This window comes from Pseudophryne corroboree, chromosome 1 (assembly GCF_028390025.1).
Source record: "Pseudophryne corroboree isolate aPseCor3 chromosome 1, aPseCor3.hap2, whole genome shotgun sequence".
In the NCBI taxonomy this organism is placed as follows: domain Eukaryota; kingdom Metazoa; phylum Chordata; class Amphibia; order Anura; family Myobatrachidae; genus Pseudophryne; species Pseudophryne corroboree.
In genome coordinates, this window is record NC_086444.1 from 464,183,336 (window position 1) to 464,203,765 (window position 20,430).

Below are 20,430 nucleotides of genomic sequence, written 5' to 3' on the forward strand. Positions count from 1 at the left end.
TTTACTTCTCTCCCCATACACAGACAGGCAGATCAGGGCGCCAGAGTTATTTTAAACATGATCAGTACCATATAGATGTGCATTGTAAAAGCGATTGTATGAGATATGGTATGACTGTATTACAGGTAGCCTGATATGGGTACTGCAGGTTTACATCACCTTTACAGAGTGGACACATTGACATAACTTCAAGAAATGATCCCTTTGCGAAGTTGGGGAGAGGAAATTTGAGAATTGATTGGTTCTAGTGTGCTGTAAGTGGGTGGATGTTTTTTTGTGCTACAGGAAGTGATTTGCAGTGTTCACTGAGCCTTTTGTTGGAAAGGGTCTCCTCGTTTGTGTGAGTCATGCTTTTGCTGCCAGCGAGTTGGCAGCTCTCTAACCAGAAGTGGAATGTCACATAGAGCTGTCTGCTCCAGCCTTCACTCTCATCCTATATCCATAGGACCTACATCCACATTTTTATTCTAGCTGGGGGCCAAAAAATCAGCAATTCCTATTTTTATGTTACATATATATATATATATATATATATATATATAATTATTTATTTTTTTTACAGTTTTGTTACCCAGTTGTTTCATTATTTGCATTTGGTTTTCCAGGTCCCTCTATGAATCTCTGGCAATGTTAGCTCAGGTGGCTCTTAGGTTGGCACAGTGTATGACAGTAGCTAGATAGAAGGGCATGCTTCAACGTACCAAGTATAACCGCTTCAGAAATGAGTCTGTGACACCGGTGGATGATCTCTTGCACAACCTGTCCATGAGCAGTAAAGTCTCTGCAGCCGCCGCCGCCGGTCCCCCAGCTGCCATTCCGACCTCAGAGCTCCAGAAGGGGCAGGAAGATGGAGCCAGCTCTCTCTGCACATTCATCCACAAAGTGTCTCACATGAAACTCTCCAGCACGGGCAGCCTGTTGGGCATCAGGAACCTCTCCTCTGCAGTGAAGGAGCTCGCTGCTGGCTCCAAGTCTCCGGCTGCCAGTACAGCAGGATCCTCAGACAGCGTCGCATGTAACCCGCTGCCTACCTCCGCGTGTTCGCAGCAGCAGGACGTGGGCAAGATGAGCGCAGGGAAAAAAACACGCTCGGAGGAGACGCATTCGGCAGGTGAAGACTGGAACCAAAGTAGCAGCTTTGTCAGTAAACCTTCCCGGGGATGGCTTCATTCCAATGAGAAGATCCAGGGTCCTGGAGTGACGTACATCGTGAAGGTCGGTCTGCTTTCTTTCTGCTAAATCAATGAACTGTATGTAGACAATGATCTGTGTTATTCTAGTTCCATCTGTCTGCAGAAAGTTATGGGCTGTCATATACTGTACTGGCTGCAGGTTGTCTCCGTAACACTAATACACACAGGGCTGCTTTACCTGCAGGTGGGATGTTGGTGGGATACTGCTTAGGCAATGCTATATGCCTGTGCAGCCGAAGGCAGGTAGGGCGACTGTAAGAATGCAGCGCTGATTTTATGCGAATCCCTTTCATGCTGATTGGAACGTCTATATAAATCACGAGACAAACCGCACCGAAAGCGCTATTTAAGCTGTGCGTGTTTCTATTCACGTCATTGTGCGATTTCCACCCTAATTTACAGTATATGGGACTTGTACTCTGTGCTCTGCAGCCAGTGTCACACATCACATTTGCAATCAGATGGACATTCAGTGCCCCCCCCCCCCCCAACACACACTGAGCCCCCCCCCCCCCAACACACACTTCTCAGGCTCACAATGGCCACGCAATTCACATAAAATAACAAAGAACTGTTGCATGTAAATCGTCTGTTTTAATAGCAACAATGTGGATTACTACAAGGCAGAGTCAATAATAATTTAAGCATTGAATATCCTTGTATATGGAATAACTCATGATTTATACAATGTGTTCTTTTAAAAATTACCGTGTCAATGGTGTGATGGTGTGTGGTCCAACTGTGTCCTTCTGGAAAAGAAAGCCAAAAGGACAGAAATGACAATATGTGTGTGTAGATAGATTGCTGTATATAATGATAGATATCATATAGCTTGCTAGATAAAACATTAATATACACAAACATAAGATAGTTAAAACTGTCCCCCAGATTTTAATAATTCACCTATGGATTGCAGTTCACTTCTGTCTTTAGTTTAAGCGTGCTTCTGACATTCACATAAAAATATATGTTGACATTAAAGGGGGTACACTGATCAAAGCTTGGTGAGAGATAAAATTGTGAGAGATAAAGTACCAAATGTAAGTCAGAAGCTGATTGCTAGTACTTTATCTCTCCCAATTTTATGTCTCTCTCCGAGCTTTAATAAATATCCCCCTTAATATTTATCTTCCATGAACGATCATCTGTGTTTATTCCAAGTAAATGCCTTCATCTGCTGAAAGTTAATTTTTTTCAAACATCTATTTTTATACGAACATATATATTTTTTTGTGTTGCTCCTCAGTTTTTACTGGCAACAAGCACATATGCATTCTAGATTAGGATTACAATTTTTTTTTATTACTAATTGAAAATCATTTTATTTAAAATGAAGCCAGTGATTTTGCTGATTGTGTTGTGATTTTGCTGATTGTGTTGAATGGTTTCTGGACGCTATGAAAACCTGGCATACCTCTAACGAAACCATTTTCTATTTTATAAAGTTGCTATTTAAGAGACATTTTCTCTATATAAAGCTGAGCTTGAGTGTATTTCTGTAAGGACTACATGTCAAGTGGAAAAAAAAGCTTATTTGTCAGGCAGGTTGCATTTGATAACTTTCCGGCATTAGAGATATTTGCCAAAAGGGATTCTTGTTCAGACAAACTGTATTAGTTAGAAAAAAGATATTGAATTGGTATTCCTAATCTTAGATCCTTACAACCTTCTCTAGTTAGTGTGGAGCATCATTTAATGAAGTACTGTAAGATGTATTTTCTGTCTGCCAGTGAAGACCATTCTCTGGCGTTAGCCTTGCAGTATTGCCTGAAGGCTGTGTACACAATTGCAGAAAGTGCTAATTTAAGAGGAAAGGATCGAATCCAAGGCATATGCCAGAAGAATTACTACCACAGCTCTGTTGTTCAGGGATGGCGATGCACTATCTGGGCATTTTACCAGCTAGCTGGTTTGTGGTGACCTTATTTCTGCGAGGAAGGGAAATTATTTCTATTGAATTTTCAATATCAAAGGACATATATGACCTATCTGCATCTCCTGGTTTCGAAGTAAAAAAAAATATAATGTCTTGCTCTATGAATCAGCCTTCAAAAGCTTACAGCCTGAAATACCAGTTTGGGTTATTCAGGTGTTCAACAGTGTTCTATATGCTACTGTAATATAGGTGAGTCTTATTGGTTGCCAAGCGTTTGTCTCACTGTATAGCTACCAAAAACTGGGCTTTCAACACGTATTGGTAGGGCCTCCCAAGTGGCCTGCCTACACATAAAGCAGCTGTTGGGCAGATACAGTATATTTGTGTAGACATGCCTTTGTTCAGTCATCCACATTATGTGTGCACACCCTACCTCTCTACAAGCAATTCTGATGCTCCTCTTGTGTAACTAAAGGAATTACAGCAAGTATTTTTGGCTTTTGAGGCCAAAACTTCCAAATAAAATATGTTTACTCCAGATCCACCGTTTGCCCTCTCATAGATGTATTATTAGTTACGTTGCATTTGCAATGTCTTCTGTGTTTTTAACAAACAGTGGGTAAGTGAGTCCAAACCAATATGCCCGTTAGGGTTTTGATCTGGCACTGTGTTCACTCATCCATTTCTGTAATCTGTGTTGGTTGTGCCCCAATGCATTCACCATGAACCATTTGCATTTGGTAAACAAATTTTGAAATTCTCACAATAAAAAAGAGCATTTTGATGTATTTAAGTGTGAAGTTTAATGGGTGAGGCTACATTTACAGAGCTGAAATTAGCGTGGGCAGAGTTAGCTTCCCTCACACCTGGAGATTACATTTGTATAATTTGCAGGATAACAGAATTAGGCCCTCATCCAGTATGGATCGCAGTTGCAAAGCTGATCGCAGCAGTTTTGCAAATACGATCCGTAGCAATCTGCGATGGCAAGCTGAGTAAGTCCCGGCTTACTAAGGCTGGCCATCGCAGGGCAGCTTGCGAGGCCAAGGAAACTGCATCTCGTGACGCAACATGCCCTCGTTTCCGGTGATGCTGGCCACCCTGAATGCCTCTGCCTGTCAATCATTCGCAATACAATCGCAGGACTTGTTCTGCACATGCGCAGAATGAGTCCTGTGTAGTATGTGCTGTTTGCAGATTATCAGGAAATTGCACTGAGGATCACTCTTGCGATACATACTGAATTGAATAACCCCCTCGGGCTGTTACTTGAGGGGTATTTGGTTACACAATACAGAAATATGGTCTCAATTCTTTTAAACACACTGCAGTTGCCTGGTAGCACTGAAGAAGCACAGATTCACAAACCTCTAGGTAAAATATATACAGTATATATATATATATATATATATATATACACACACACACACACACACACACACACACACACACACACACACACACACACACACACATTTTGTACATAGGAATTCTTAGTAGCAAACACAAATTCTATTGTAGTAAATTATCTTTATTGTATTTCATTCAGTGAACAATTACATTAAATAGATTGTAAACAACAACTAAAATGTCATAAGAGTATCAAGTATTAAAGAGAGTCATTACTACTAAGTGGGGCATTTTACTGGACATCAGTTATCAGTGTCATATTATTATTGACCAGTTATGCAAATGCATGTACATTGCAAGTACCAACCCTCGCAATAGGTTAGCTGCAGGTGCATTAAAAGGGTAAATGACTTTAGGAGCTTTCATTTGAATCTTATTTACATTTGTTAGATATTTGTCATTTCAGTGCAGCCAATGATCATTTTTGTGCAATATGTCTATGCAGAATTGGTTAGAAGACAACAAGCTGCAGGGCTTTCTTATACCCTTTCTTAAATATGTAAAATTCTCATTGTCTAGTTGATTCTTGTCCTCCCTTTTGATTGATCCATAGCAGTATGACCACTCCCCCATTTAAATAGAGCATGCTAGACATCTATTGATTTCTCTGCAGTATCATAGGCATTTCGTTGTCAGAGCAACCACTGAATATTGGGAACTTTGGAAAAGATGTGGAAATGTAATGAAAGAAGCCTGTACTTGTAGTGGGGTTAATTACATCTTCCACAGCATACAGTAGTCAGTCCCAGTTTTTTAGCTACCATAAAGCACAGCTGGTTTTCACAATTTGGAGTGTGATGTCTGTAAAAAGGTGACATTATGGATGGTTTTAGGATGCAACTAAGATCTGTCCTTTTTTTTCACCATTTTAGACATTTGATTACACATACTTTATATATACACTGTAATTTCCGTTATCTACTGACATGAAAATCTGGGATTATTGCACGTGAACACAAAGTTCAATCAGAGCTCACGAACGGGTACTTCCTTTAATAGACCCGCCGCTGCCGCCGGAGACGCAGGAGGGACACAGAAGAGGCACGCGCTGTGCCCTCCGTGTCCCTCCTTCCCACTGCACTGCACTGCCAGCACTGACTCGAGTATAAGCCGAGGGGGCTTTTTCAGCACAAACAAAAAGTGCTGAAAAAGTCGGCTTATACTCGAGTATATACGGTAGATACATTTTAAAGCAACAGACACAGGTCCTGATACTGAGTCGGAAATAAAACAAGAAAGAGCAAGGAATGATACACCTGCTTATTTGCCAATTGCAACCAATGTAGTGCGCCATGCTGGGCCTCACCTGGTGCTCTGTGTAGAATGACAAATACATGGGGCCTAATTCAGAGTTGATCGCAGCAGCAAATTTGTTAGCAGTTGGGGAAAACCATGTGCACTGCAGGGGGGTCAGATATAGCATTTACGCATTTGCAGAGAGAGTTAGATTTGGGTGGGGTGTGTTCAAACTGAAATCTAAATTGCAGTGTAAAAATAAAGCAGCCAGTATTTACCCTGCACAGAAACAATATAACCCACCCAAATCTAACTCTCTCTGCACATGTTATATCTGCCCCACCTGTAGTGCACATGGTTTTGCCCAACTGCTAACAAATTTGCTGCTGCGATCAACTCTGAATTACCCCCTTGGTTCTGATGAACTTGCACTTGGACCTTGCCTAGTATTTGATCCCAGTTGGCTTCCACACAATTGAATTTTCTTCATGGGATATGTATTTTATGAAAATCTAAAATTCTGCATAATGGGGGTTCTTCAGGTTTGTTAGCAAACCAAAAAAGTTAGTAGTTGGGCAAAACCATGTTGCATTGCAGATGGGACGGATTATTTTGATTGTTGATGTGCAGGGTAAATACTGGATGCTTTATTTTTAGACTGCAATTTAGATTTTACTTTGAACACACCCCACCCAAATCTATATCTCTCTGCAGATGCTAGATCTGCCCCACCTGCAGAGCAACATGGTTTTGCCCAGTTGTGTGCTTTTTGGCTTGCCAACAAAGCTGAATAAGGCCCTGTGGACCTAATTCAAGGTTGATTGCAAAACCAAAATCTTCCTCTAATGGGCAAAACCATGTGCACTGCGGGGGGGGGGGGGGGGGGTGAGATATAACATGTGCAGAGAGAGCTAGATTTGGGTGGGGTATGTTCAAACTGATATCTAAGTTGCAGTGTAAAAATAAAGCAGCCAGTATGTATCCTACACCAACTAAACAATATAACCCACCCAAATCTAACTCTGTCTGCACATGTTATATCTGCTTGTTCGCCCAACCCCTGCAGTGCACGTGGATTTGCCCATAGAGAAAGATTTCGCTTTTGCAGTCAACCTTAAATTATGCCCTATGTCCATAGTTTTTGTACTGCATTGTGTTAATACTATCTGCATGGAGTTCTATTGGAGAAAGAGCACTTTATAAATAAAATTATTATTTATTTACCTATCTGCTGATCACTGGCACAGGTCTGGTAAATTGCCTTGCAGTCTATAAAACCGTATTTCAGATAAAAGTTTGGTTAGACAGTGTCGTTTTTTCCTTCTACAAAACTGCTATCCTGCCTATGGCCTACTTTCATCTAAACAAAGTAGTAGGGAATTGTTATGGTTTCAATACACAGTTTGTATGTGGAAAGTGGAGGAAATAGCTTCTGGCAGACATGCTTGAAACAGCTTTTTTCTATACCTCTGAGCACTATAAAAAGACTGTTGCCTCAATTTTTTAATTAAAAAACTTGGTAAGCGTTAACGACTAGGGGCGGTATCCAATTAGCCATGCTAATTTACATCGGCTAATTGTCTCACCGAGGGCTATCCGATTAGCCCTGAGGATTTTGTTTCACCTGTTGGGAGAAAATTAAATTTTTTACAGGCGATCTTATTGGATAGCCTGTAAAAAAAAATATATCAGTGAAACATCAGGAAAAAGTGTGAAAACTATGTTTTACCATGGCTAATTGGATACCACCCAGTGTTTTTCCAGATTTTAAGGCTATCCATGCTTGACCACAGATGCATAAATCAAAATAACATACTAATTAAGTCACCTGTGCTCAAGTATGCCTAACCTCAAAACCTGGACTGTTATTGTGCCTTGAGGATCCAGGTTGGGAAACACTGCACTAAACGAAACCCTAACTAATTATAAATCCAGTACTAATTCTAATCTTTAGTCATGACGCTTGCCAAAGCAATGTTCAGTACTCGGAATGTTTCATACTTACCATACCAGGGAAGGACTGGAGCTACCCAACAGACCTGGCATTGTACTGTGTGCACGGAAAGGGAGCATGGTCATGTCTCATGGGCGTGCTGTGAGTCGCGGGGGCCTGTCCACAGCCAAAAGCTCCAAAAATGGACACATGAGCATCAGAACTGGACCATGGAGCAATGGAAAGGGCTGGCCTGGTCTGAAAAATCACATTTTCTTTTACATCATGTGGATGGCTGGGTGCATGTGCATCATTTACTTATGGAAGAAATGTCACCAGGAAGACCAGCTCTGGGCATCATTTCGCTGGGAAACCTTGGGTCTTGGCATTTATGTGGATGTTTCTTTGACACGAACCACCTACCTAAACATTGTTGCAGACCAAGTACACCCGTTCATGCCCACAGTGTTCCCTGATGACCGTGGCCTCTTTCAGCAGCATAATGCGATTTCAAGGTGTTGACTTGACCACCAAATAGCATCTGCGGGATTTAGTGGAAGAACAAGTCTGAGCCATGGAGGCCTCACCTCACAACTAACATGGCTTACAGAGACTGCTGCTATCAATCCGTGCCTCGACTGGTCAGAGTTGTTTTGGTGGTAAAAGGGGGGCATACACAATATTAGGCAGGTGATTTTAACGTTATGGCTGATAAGTATCTTTAAAGGTGATGAAAATCTCAATCTGCGTAACAATTCTTTCATGATTTGCCAGGGCTGCAGCAACATGGCATATGTGTCTGCAGAGCATATGTCGGTCAGGACACCCAGCTGGTTGGGCATTTAAATTTGGTCTCCAAGTTGTGAGAATGGATGTGTCTTCTTGGGGTCATGGTTGCACCTTCCTTGCACTTCAAGGCAAATAGAGAGGGCTTGTCCACCTCTCCTACAGGTGTGATTTAATGATTATTATTTCCAATCCTGTGATGCCCTTTTCAGTCCGATACTGCCTGATCCTACTGAATGCCTAAACCAATCATGATAATTATTGCAATTTGTTTGGGGTTTTCAATCCCCTTTAAAAACAAAATATCAAAGTGACCAGTTCAAGTGGAAATTAATTAAAAAGATGAAAGCATTTGTTTAAAACTCCATGAAGTCAAAGGGATTAATGCGTATTTTAATATGACAATCTTGGTGCCATCTGACTGAGAGTTCTTATACCGTGTAGTGTTGTTTATTATATGTTTAGAGAAAAGAATATTGATACACTAATGAGAAAAAAATTGCTGTAATCATCTCTTTTTATGAAAGTGTAATATGTTAACAGGCATTGCAAACGTAAAAAACAAAAAAACAAGCTGCATCCATTCCTCCATGTTTTTAAAATGGGCACAAGTCCTCAAATAAAGTATGTGGTCATGTCACATTGAGCTACACTTGGCGACTTTGGGGAACTCACCTCCAGAAGTTCACAGAGGAGAGGACCAAGTGGCAAGTGTGAGGGGCGTGGTTATTTCATTCACATCCTCAGGCAGCTGGGTAAACAGGAGATACCTCTCAAAGTACCCACTGAGGGGCACACACATATTACAGCAGGACATTGTCCTCAGATTGAGACTGTCCTACCTAAATCTGGAAAGTTGGAAAGGCCCTCTGAATGACTTACTTAAATGTATTACAGGTTGAGTCTCCCTTATCCAAAATGCTCGGGACCAGGGGTATTTTGGATATGGGATTTTTCCGTATTTTGGAATAATTGCATACCATAATGAGATATCATGGTGATGGAACCTAAATCTAAGCACAGAATGCATTTACGTTTCATATACACCTTATACACACAGCCTGAAGATAATTTTAGCCAATATTTTTTATAACTTTGTGCATTAAACAAAGTGTGTGTACATTCACACAATTCATTTATGTTTCATATACACCTTATACACACAGCCCGAAGGTCATTTAATACAATATTTTTAATAACTTTGTGTATTAAACAAAGTTTGTGTACATTGAGCCATCAGAAAACAAAGGTTTCACTATCTCACTCTCACTCAAAAAAGTCCGTATTTCGGAATATTCCGTATTTCGGAATATTTGGATATGGGATACTCAACCTGTAATACTAATCTTTTTAATCTCTTATAGGAATGTACAATTTGTTATTCTTACCTAGTTCTGTCATTTCCTTACAGTATTTGGGATGCATTGAGGTTTTGCGGTCCATGAGATCTCTAGATTTCAACACAAGAACTCAAATAACAAGGTAATACATCTCTTATTTATCTTCCTCTAATATAAGTGAATATTTATTTTTAGCTGTCTAAAAAGTACAAATTTGGTTAAATGTTATTATAAAATGTGATATTTTAAACTCATTTGAGTCTGTCCGTAACATATCATTGACTTAGTTTTAAAGGTCAATATCAGTGTGTAGATGTATGTGTACTGAGAAATAAGCATATGGTAATATACAGATATATGTTAGACGGAATACCTGAATCCATAATAAATATAAATAAATATAAAGTACTGTAGATAGAGACACAGGTGATGAAAGGGCAGCAGTGGTAGTTGTGCCAAAGTATGGGTTAGCTAGCAGCGCAGATGGCTACTGACGGCTGCAGAAAATATATCTCCAAAGGCCTCTGTGGAGCTTGATAAATATGTCCCTAAGTATATATAACTATATTTGTGGTCAGCTGAAGCATCTTATCCATTCTTTCTTTTCAACGATTTTACAGGTTTGTGGACTGTCATGTGCATTTGCCAAATGACTATTATTTCTATTTCTAGTTTTGTTTTATTTGTAGTACACAGTGGCGTAATAACCATAGGTTACTGGAGAGGGCTAAGAATAAATTGGTCATATTAGAATGTTTGAGATAAGAAATTTATTGCGAAATGTGTTTTTATTTTCTGATGTCTTATAACCATTTGTAAATAATAATAATAAAAATAATAATAATATTAATAATAAATTATTATAATTATTATTATTATTATTATTACATTTAGAATAAAAAATTTCAGTGGTGCACTAAAGCTGTTAAGTGGGTCCTCATATTTGAACACACTGTAGGGTTCTGCATACCTCAGTGTAGTATCGGTAACAACAAAAAGGGTTATGTCTTACTATCTCTTGAGATTAAACATTAAAACACTGAAAACTGTCATTTTTGTCTCAGTTACTAAAATAGCAGGTACAGGGGGAAGAATATAGGCATCATAGCAGCGCTTAATTTACAAAGCATGGGCTCTTCTATTCAGTCAGATTATTAAGTAAAATGACAATGACATAACTTTGTACAAAAGGGCAAAAGATGTGAAATTAATACTGGGTTCTTTGCTGTGAACGGACACATGTAATTATTTTTACATCACACTATATTAGTTTCATTGTTCTGTGGTCAGTCTGATAACTGATTTAAATATAGATTGGGCAATGAAGTTCTGATCTAATATATATTTTTTCTTATTTTGGAATGACATTCTAGAACTGCATTTATACAATATATATTCATCTTCTTTTTTACACTATGGGTCTCTGATGCATAGCATGTTTGTAAAATATGTGTATAATCAGCTGCGTTTAGAGTTGTACATTGCTTGCCATGAGTACACTCCTTATCTGTATGCTTTGTTTGATAACCTTCATCATAATGCTAACTTGGGCCACCTCTATACTTGGTGCAAACTATACACCTGAAAACAGGATCCTAATGATAGGTCGACAGTAAATAAGTTGACAGTTAATAGGTCGAACACATATGATCAACATGCATTAGGTTGACAGGTACAAAAGGTCAACATAGTCAAAAGGTCAACATGTAAAAGTGCTTAAGCTCGACAGGTTCGACATGACATTGGTCGACATACATATAGTCAACACAAATTTTTTGGGGATTTTTTTTTCCATCATTTACCATCTGGCAAGAAATAATTCTGATTTGAACAAATCTATGCTGTAAAGCCCTAAGACAGGTTGAGTATTCCTTATCCAAAATCCCACATTTTTGGGTCCCCTACTGAGATAATGACATATATACAGTATTATATATTATGTGTATATATATAGATATATTATATACATATATATGTCATTATCTCAGTAGGGGAACAAAAAATGTGGGATTTTGAATTCTGTACTATTAGATTGTGTACATCAACATCAGTGGTTGAATTATGCTGACCACAGGCTGTGAAAAATGTGGATTATGACCTGATATCTCCATATGGGTGGCCCAAAAATGAGCATAATGATCGATAATGATCAGCTTGTAGTAATCATTGGGATTGTTATTAAGCAAGATGGTAAATTTGATTGCTTCGCTGCAACTGCACCATTGGGCCCTTATTAATTGTGACATAGAAGACAGTCTTAAGTGAATAATCAGTTATCTAGTTTGTTCCATGTTGCTCGGTGCATGGGCTGAGTGAAGAGTCAGGTTTATGTACAGGTAAGTCTAAAGTAAGTGACTATCAGCAGTGTCCTAAAGGATGTCTGATCTTTTCATGCTGCTCCCAGTTTGAATGCTGACAGCAGTTACAATTCAGTCAAAAAGAAGACAGCACTTGCTGTACCCATAATATAGTATCCGATAGGTGATTGATTTTATATTAGTTGCAGTTTTCTATTTTGTACTCCCTAACTATATAGTCATATTTTTGGGGACGCCGGGAGGTATTGCACAGATTCATAGCAAAGATATAGATATAGTGCGCTGTCAACGGCAGCCTGTACAGGGAAGGTAAATTCCCTTATATAAATGAGCAAAAAAGGAGTATAGGTACTGGCGCCGGCTGAAGTTAAAAAAAAATTAACTATACCAATATAAATAAAAATCTTAAATTTAATTTCTGCACATTCATAAAAATAAAGGAAAAATATTCCTCAATAATAAAATACAGTTAAGTGCAAATAGCTTATGTATATATGAACCACAGTTTCACCCATTAGAAGTGTATCGTCCACAGTCCCTGGCTAGGACATTTGCCAACAGCTGTTTCACAAGTTCAATTGAATAGGGTTGATTACCAGACTCTTTTTCCAGATGGAAATTCCCTAGGTATCCGTATTGCAATGGAAACCAGATGGCAGATGGTTGTGAGTCCGGATCTGTAAATCCCTTGTGTGCTAAATTAGAGCTGATGGATGCATAAAAGTCCAAATATCGCCAGGAGGTGAATGAGGGTGCTGGTACTTGTGGTCCTTCAGATAAAAAGCTCAACGCGTTTCACTGGTCTTATGGGTGCCAGCTTCCTCAGGAGCATATATTCAGTAACTATCTGGCAGACTATATATACCCTTAGAATCATAGGGCAATTAGAAACATCTATCAGTCACAGCATGATTAATAAACATTTCATAAAATAATATAAAATTCAGTAGGAGGCAATCCTTTATAACACAATACCACAAATATCATTTATTTATAAAAACGAGATCTAGAAGTGTCAAAAAAACATATAAAAATATAGTCTAAACATATACCATGTGATCATTTCCTGATCACATGGCATTCCTCAACCAATGAGCGCTACATATTGAGCGTTTGTATGTTCTCGCCCGGGAGCACGTGATCTTCTCCGATCACGTGATCCCGCCGACGGGATCATGCGGTGCATGCACGGAAGTATCATTGCGCTCCGTGGAGCGCACAGCTGAGGTCGAGGAAGTGAATTGCGTTCCAGGGACTCCAGGACGATCCCGTGAACGGGCCGTCAGGCCGTCATACGGCGCATGCGTGGGGGTATCATTGCGCTCCGTGGAGCGCACAGCTGACCTTAAGAAAATAAACTTGCGTTCCAAGGATTCTAGGACGGGTGCAGATCCAATAGAACATATTGAAAGGGAATCCTTAGATAAATATGGGGAACAAACATCCATGCATACAGATAAATAGAGGGTTATTTTCTATAGTGGGGTCAATCTTCTACTCGGATGGATACAATTCAATATACAGTGTGCATATAGTATATATTTTTATTTTTATATTTTTATATCCTATACACATAACTTAAAATATTTTATCCTATAATATAAGAAAATTCAAAAAATAATAATAATAAATAAGAATATAAAGGAGCATTAATCCATTATCCATTAAATCCAAAGCTTCAGCTACCAGGCTGTATTTCTTGACAAAGATCTTGCAACTCAGGGAAAGAAACCTCATATATGCATAAGCATGCACCTGTGTATGCATATACATCAATTGCGTACACATATGCAAATGTGCACTAGATGCGCATTCCCACTGTACTTGGAAAAACCTACATAGTACCATAAAAAAAAAATAATAATAATAATTATATATCTAAAGAAGTAGGAAATCAGAGTTCTGGATACCTCATAATTTCAAAAAGTATTATTGTATTGTGTTTAGTTCTATGCTTTCATTAAGCCCATCCGGGTACAAGGAACCAAATTTGAGTATCCAATAAACTTCTCTACAGCAAAGCTTATTGAACCTGTCACCCCCCCTGGGTGTGGGGGCGACATGTTCAATACAAATAAGAGACAGACTCTTGGGGTCCCCCGAGTGTGTTTGTGAAAAGTGCCTCGAGACACTGTGTTTATCGAATTTTTTGATTATATTTCTGCGGTGTTCCATAAATCTGGTATGTATGGTTCTGGTGGTCCTCCCCACGTAATTAAGGCCACAGCCACAGGTCAAAAGATAAATTACATAATTTGTGTCACAATTCATGAATGTTTTTATATTGTATTGTTCATTGGTCCCTGGTATAGTAATAGAACGTTCCTTGTACCCGGATGGGCTTAATGAAAGCATAGAACTAAACACAATACAATAATACTTTTTGAAATTATGAGGTATCCAGAACTCTGATTTCCTACTTCTTTAGATATATAATTTTTTTTTTTTTTTTTTATGATACTATGTAGGTTTTTCCAAGTACAGTGGGAATGCGCATCTAGTGCACATTTGCATATGTGTACGCAATTGATGTATATGCATACACAGGTGCATGCTTATGCATATATGAGGTTTCTTTCCCTGAGTTGCAAGATCTTTGTCAAGAAATACAGCCTGGTAGCTGAAGCTTTGGATTTAATGGATAATGGATTAATGCTCCTTTATATTCTTATTTATTATTATTTTTTTTAAAATTTTCTTATATTATAGGATAAAATATTTTAAGTTATGTGTATAGGATATAAAAATATAAAAATAAAAATATATACTATATGCACACTGTATATTGAATTGTATCCATCCGAGTAGAAGATTGACCCCACTATGGAAAATAACCCTCTATTTATCTGTATGCATGGATGTTTGTTCCCCATATTTATCTAAGGATTCCCTTTCAATATGTTCTATTGGATCTGCACCCGTCCTAGAATCCTTGGAACGCAAGTTTATTTTCTTAAGGTCAGCTGTGCGCTCCACGGAGCGCAATGATACCCCCACGCATGCGCCGTATGACGGCCTGACGGCCCGTTGACGGGATCGTCCTGGAGTCCCTGGAACGCAATTCACTTCCTCGACCTCAGCTGTGCGCTCCACGGAGTGCAATGATACTTCCGTGCATGCACCGCATGATCCCGTCGGCGGCATCACGTGATCGGAGAAGATCACGTGCTCCCGGGCGAGAACATACAAACGCTCAATATGTAGCACTCATTGGTTGAGGAATGCCATGTGATCAGGAAATGATCACATGGTATATGTTTAGACTATATTTTTATATGTTTTTTTGACACTTCTAGATCTCGTTTTTATAAATAAATGATATTTGTGGTATTGTGTTATAAAGGATTGCCTCCTACTGAATTTTATATTATTTTATGAAATGTTTATTAATCATGCTGTGACTGATAGATGTTTCTAATTGCCCTATGATTCTAAGGGTATATATAGTCTGCCAGATAGTTACTGAATATATGCTCCTCAGGAAGCTGGCACCCATAAGACCAGTGAAACGCGTTGAGCTTTTTATCTGAAGGACCACGAGTACCAGCACCCTCATCCACCTCCTGGCGATATTTGGACTTTTATGCATCCATCAGCTCTAATTTTGCACACAAGGGATTTACAGATCCGGACTCACACCCATCTGCCATCTGGTTTCCATTGCAATACGGATACCTAGGGAATTTCCATCTGGAAAAAGAGTCTGGTAATCAACCCTATTCAATTGAACTTGTGAAACAGCTGTTGGCAAATGTCCTAGCCAGGGACTGTGGACGATACACTTCTAATGGGTGAAACTGTGGTTCATATATACATAAGCTATTTGCACTTGATTGTATTTTATTATTGAGGAATATTTTTCCTTTATTTTTATGAATGTGCAGAAATTAAATTTAAGATTTTTATTTATATTGGTATAGTTAATTTTTTTTGAACTTCAGCCGGCGCCAGTACCTATACTCCTTTATTGCACAGATTCATGCATTGCAGGCATGTGTCTTCACTACACACAGCATAAAACTTGCAGCCAGGGGCAGCTGAGTATTTATATATAATAATTATTGTTTATGCCCTGATAAGCTGCTATAAAAATCATAAATTAATTACTGGAGAAAGGTGTTTGCTGTCTGTTTTGTATCCTGTCCACAAAATCAATGGTTTAATCTATGGTTTATTCTGAGGTCTAATACTGTATGCCATTGCTTTGTTTTGGAACTAATGTTGATCAGTTAATACATGATCTAGAACAAAGTGAAAAAAACTGCCTTTGTGAGACGCAGAAAATTAAAATGGCCAAATACATGACCATTCCTGATTTTGGGGGTTCCAGGTTAGTGGAGATAGAGTGCTTTTAATGAAGCTCCCACACCCCTATTTCCTGATTCTTTACATTTGCTTGCAGTGTTTTTGCTGTTTAAGGGTAGGGTGTAATCATGTAATTGTCATTAGGCCCCACCCCTTTCCCAGCACCAGTGGCATCTAACAGCCATGTAGGGCGTTATAGGTGAGTTTATCCTCTACGCCAGTGTTTTTCAACCACTGTGCCGTGGCACACTAGTGTGCCCTGAGCAGTCTCCAGGTGTGCCGCCATAGAAGCAGAGCCAGGCCCGTCTAGTGTTTTGCCGCTACTGAGGCCCTGGAACGATCAATACTTGTGGGTTTAGTGGTTGCAGAGCCAGTTCTAATTTTGGGCCAGGGCAGTGTTGGGCTCTTCTGGCTTTCTCAGATGTGGCTCAGGCGTTACCTATGGAGAAGCTGCGACATGACATCCTAGGACACTCAACTGCACCATGCATCACCATTATATTTGAGTGTACCTCGGCAATATTTAAATCTTGTTCAGTGTGCCGCGAGTTGTAAAAGGTTGAAAATCTCTGCTCTAGGCTTATCTTCAAGAACTTAATAATGACTAGTCATCCTTATGACTGAAAGAATTAACAATGGAAAATATGCTTTATTTTATTAATAAGGTTTTTTCCCCTTCATACTGTGGCCAGCCTGAAATGTTGATGGTGGCTGTGCTATGTATATTCCGTATAAACTTTCCAACTTTCTTGCTTTTGGCTGGACACTCTCGCTTTTTGGGGATTGTCCAGATATTCCTCCTGTGGGCGACAGTGTCCCATAGGGGAGGTGGGGAAACACTCTCACCACTGCTCTGCATAGCAGTGCAGCAGGTGAAAAGATGTCATATGCATGCACACGACATCTATTCACAGTGCTGGGAGAGCCTATCTCTTAGTACTGGGCACGCCCCTAGAGTGATGAAAACAAGTTCATGCTAGGCCATGTCCCATTTTTCGGGTGTCTATATAAAATTATAAAATGTTGGGAGGTTTGCCCATGTACAAAACATGGGGAAGCTATTGCTGGAAATGGCTACATTTGGTGATACTTGACAATAGTGTATGCTGGCATTTTTGATGCTTGATAATTATATCCCTTAATATTGATAAAAATAAGGTTATGCATTTGGGGCCTAAAAAAAGAAGACCGCTTACAACCTCCATGAGAGAGAAGGATCTTGCCTTACTTGGATATAGTAGACTAAGCAACAATATGGCATTTAAACAGGAGCATATGAAGAAAGCAGGATATCATCTTTTAGATAACCATTTTTACCAGCAGAGCCGGGTCAGTTTGAAAGATTTAGCATTATTTCCTGTAAACAGTTTTCTCTCACATAGGGGGGTATCCAATTACCAACAATAGTGCTGCGGGTGCGTTTTTTTAATCCACCTAGGTCGTGCAAAAAACACTCGAAAAGCCACGGACCTATGTATCTTCGCGGCACCTATCGCAGATTATGTGGCACGCAAAGAATAATCACGATAAGCGCCGACATCGCGTATAAGCGTCGGTTTATCGGGCTAATTGAATAGCATCCCGGTGATACAATTAGCCATGGTAAATTGACCGCGGGTAATTGGATACCACCCTTGATCTGTATTTTACATCTTGCATTAAGTTCTGGTGTCATAAATGCAGAAAATATGTATATTTCTTAATTTCTCTAACTCATTATCAATTAGGTTAAACTATCAAAGATACCAGAAATATTAATAAGCGGGTAGACCAGAATACATGTATAACCCAGAGCCTCTGAACACAATTATATTTATATGCAGATAAATTTAGTGTTTTAGTGGGGTTGGGGGATAAATGTAACTGCATAAAAATAATAACATAATGACACATTTTTTCTATTTTTTCATTATGTATTTTAAATACAACTAAACAGATATTTATGCTAAGATAGAAGGATCATATTTGTCCTAAAAAAAACACAATATAAAATGTACAAAATGAATATATCACAGTTGATGATACATTGATTTAATTTCAACATTCTGGTTGAAGAAACTTGTAATAAACATTTACATTTTGGGGGATTGGTTGGATTAACTCACTTTATTCAAGAACAAAAAGGGTTCTCTGCAGAAAGTAACAGAGCATAATGCCTCATTTAGATGGTACATTTGGTAAAATATGCATATTTGTACTGTGCATGGGCACCACACGTTAGAGCAGCTTCATGAGGTCTTTACCTTTATCAGGCCGCATTTCCCATAACTCTATTAAAGCTAAACGGGTCTCAGATACTCCTAGGTTTTCCACTCCAGCTAGTAAAGGCTTATCACCACAAGGTGCCTAGATGTAATGTTTGACAGGACACCAAACCAACACACGAGATGTAATTACTGTAGGTGGTGGAGGAATAGAGCAGCATCTGTCAGATAATATGGCCAAAGCTAACTAATATGAACTTGCAGGCAACAGAATGCTGGAGTACATATTTAATTATGGCATACAAACAGACATGTCTGACGGGAAGCAGTTAAAATACCGCTAGTAGTGATCCCAGCGGTCAAAATGCCGACGCCAGAATCCCGACTAGCGGTGAAATTCCACCACTGGAATACCGGCGACACAGACTATTCTCCCTCTGTGGGTGTCCACGACACCCATGGAGGGAGAATAGAACCTGTGGCAAGCTCAGCGAGCCACCGTGCCCCCAGCGTGGCGAGCACAGCAAGCCCGCAAGAGACTTTCTAGTGCTTGCCCCGCTGCCAGCATTATGACGGACGGGATCTCGCTGTCGGGGTCATAACAGCCGTGATCCCTTACTCCGGCATTTCATTCTGAACCCGTCTGAACACATGCAGAGAATGAGCAGGTGTAAAATAATACAGCTAGCATATATAACTGACTGTCAGCAGATCTGTGGTGGCAGATTTAGGGTCAGAGTCCGTACCGTTGATGCTATGCTAATGCAGGTACTTATCCACCAAATTTATTCTGCAGCAGGACAATGACCCCAAACATACAGCCAATGTCATTAAGAACTATCTTCAGTGTATAGAAAAACAAGGTGTCCTGGAAGTGATGATTTGGCCCCCACAGAACCCCGATCTATACATCATCAAGTCTGTCTGGGATTACATGAAGAGACAGAAGGATTTGAGCAAGCCTACATTCACTGATGTGTTTAGAACAACCTCCCTGCCAAGTTTCTTCAAAAACTGTGTACAAGTGTACCTAGAGGAATTGATGTTGTTTTGAAGGCAAAGGATGGTCACACCAAGTATTAATTTGATTTAGATTTCTCTTCTGTTTATTCACTGTGCATTTTGTTAATTGATAAAAACTATTAACACCCCTATTCTTTAAAGCATTCATACTTTTCAGCATTTTTCTACACCTGCCTAAAACATTTGCACAGTTCTATGTTCTGTTTTATTTATATATATATATATATATATATATATATATATATATATATATATATACTGGAAAGCATGATAATTATAGTTAAGTATCTGCAGACAGCACATGTAAAAAGATATGGTTGTCAGCGTGCCTTCACAGTGATCTAGTAGGTATGGAAAGGCAGCTCACCAGGGTACTAGCCACTACCTCTTTAAGGCAGAAGCCTCAATGATATGGAAGAGAAAATTAGGAAGCACCTTTTCCACCCAAAATATTTTCCCAACTCAAATCTGATACAAAAATGTATTAAACTTTTTAAAAATTAAATACAGTATATCTAAAATGCTATAAATATAGTAAATGTAATAATATATAATTCAAAAACTGTGTGTCTATTTATAAGGTTATATGTCATTTGGTAATTGTGATCACAAGTGAATACAATACTCGGATAGGTGTTTAAGCGAGGCAGTTAGTATATGCTTATTACGCCCCAGTGGGTCCGCTGGTGGCATTACCTATATAAATTCCACGCTGTATAAGAGCACCTCATCTCTATGTGTAAAGCAATTTATCTTAATGCACTAATGTCTGGTTCCCATGAGCGGTAATGAGAAAGTCTTGTATT

At 39.1% G+C, this 20,430-nt stretch overlaps 1 protein-coding gene across 1 annotated transcript in view; it reads left to right on the plus strand.

The window, feature by feature from the left end:
• Positions 1-304: 304 nt before the first annotated feature.
• SHC3 (SHC adaptor protein 3) overlaps positions 305-20,430 on the plus strand; it is a 166,739-nt gene continuing 146,613 nt past the window's right edge. The window contains exons 1-2 of the mRNA XM_063913703.1: positions 305-1,215; positions 9,846-9,916. Coding sequence (XP_063769773.1) covers positions 688-1,215; positions 9,846-9,916 — 599 coding nt within the window. The 5' untranslated portion in view covers positions 305-687. The remainder of the gene's footprint in view (positions 1,216-9,845; positions 9,917-20,430) is intronic.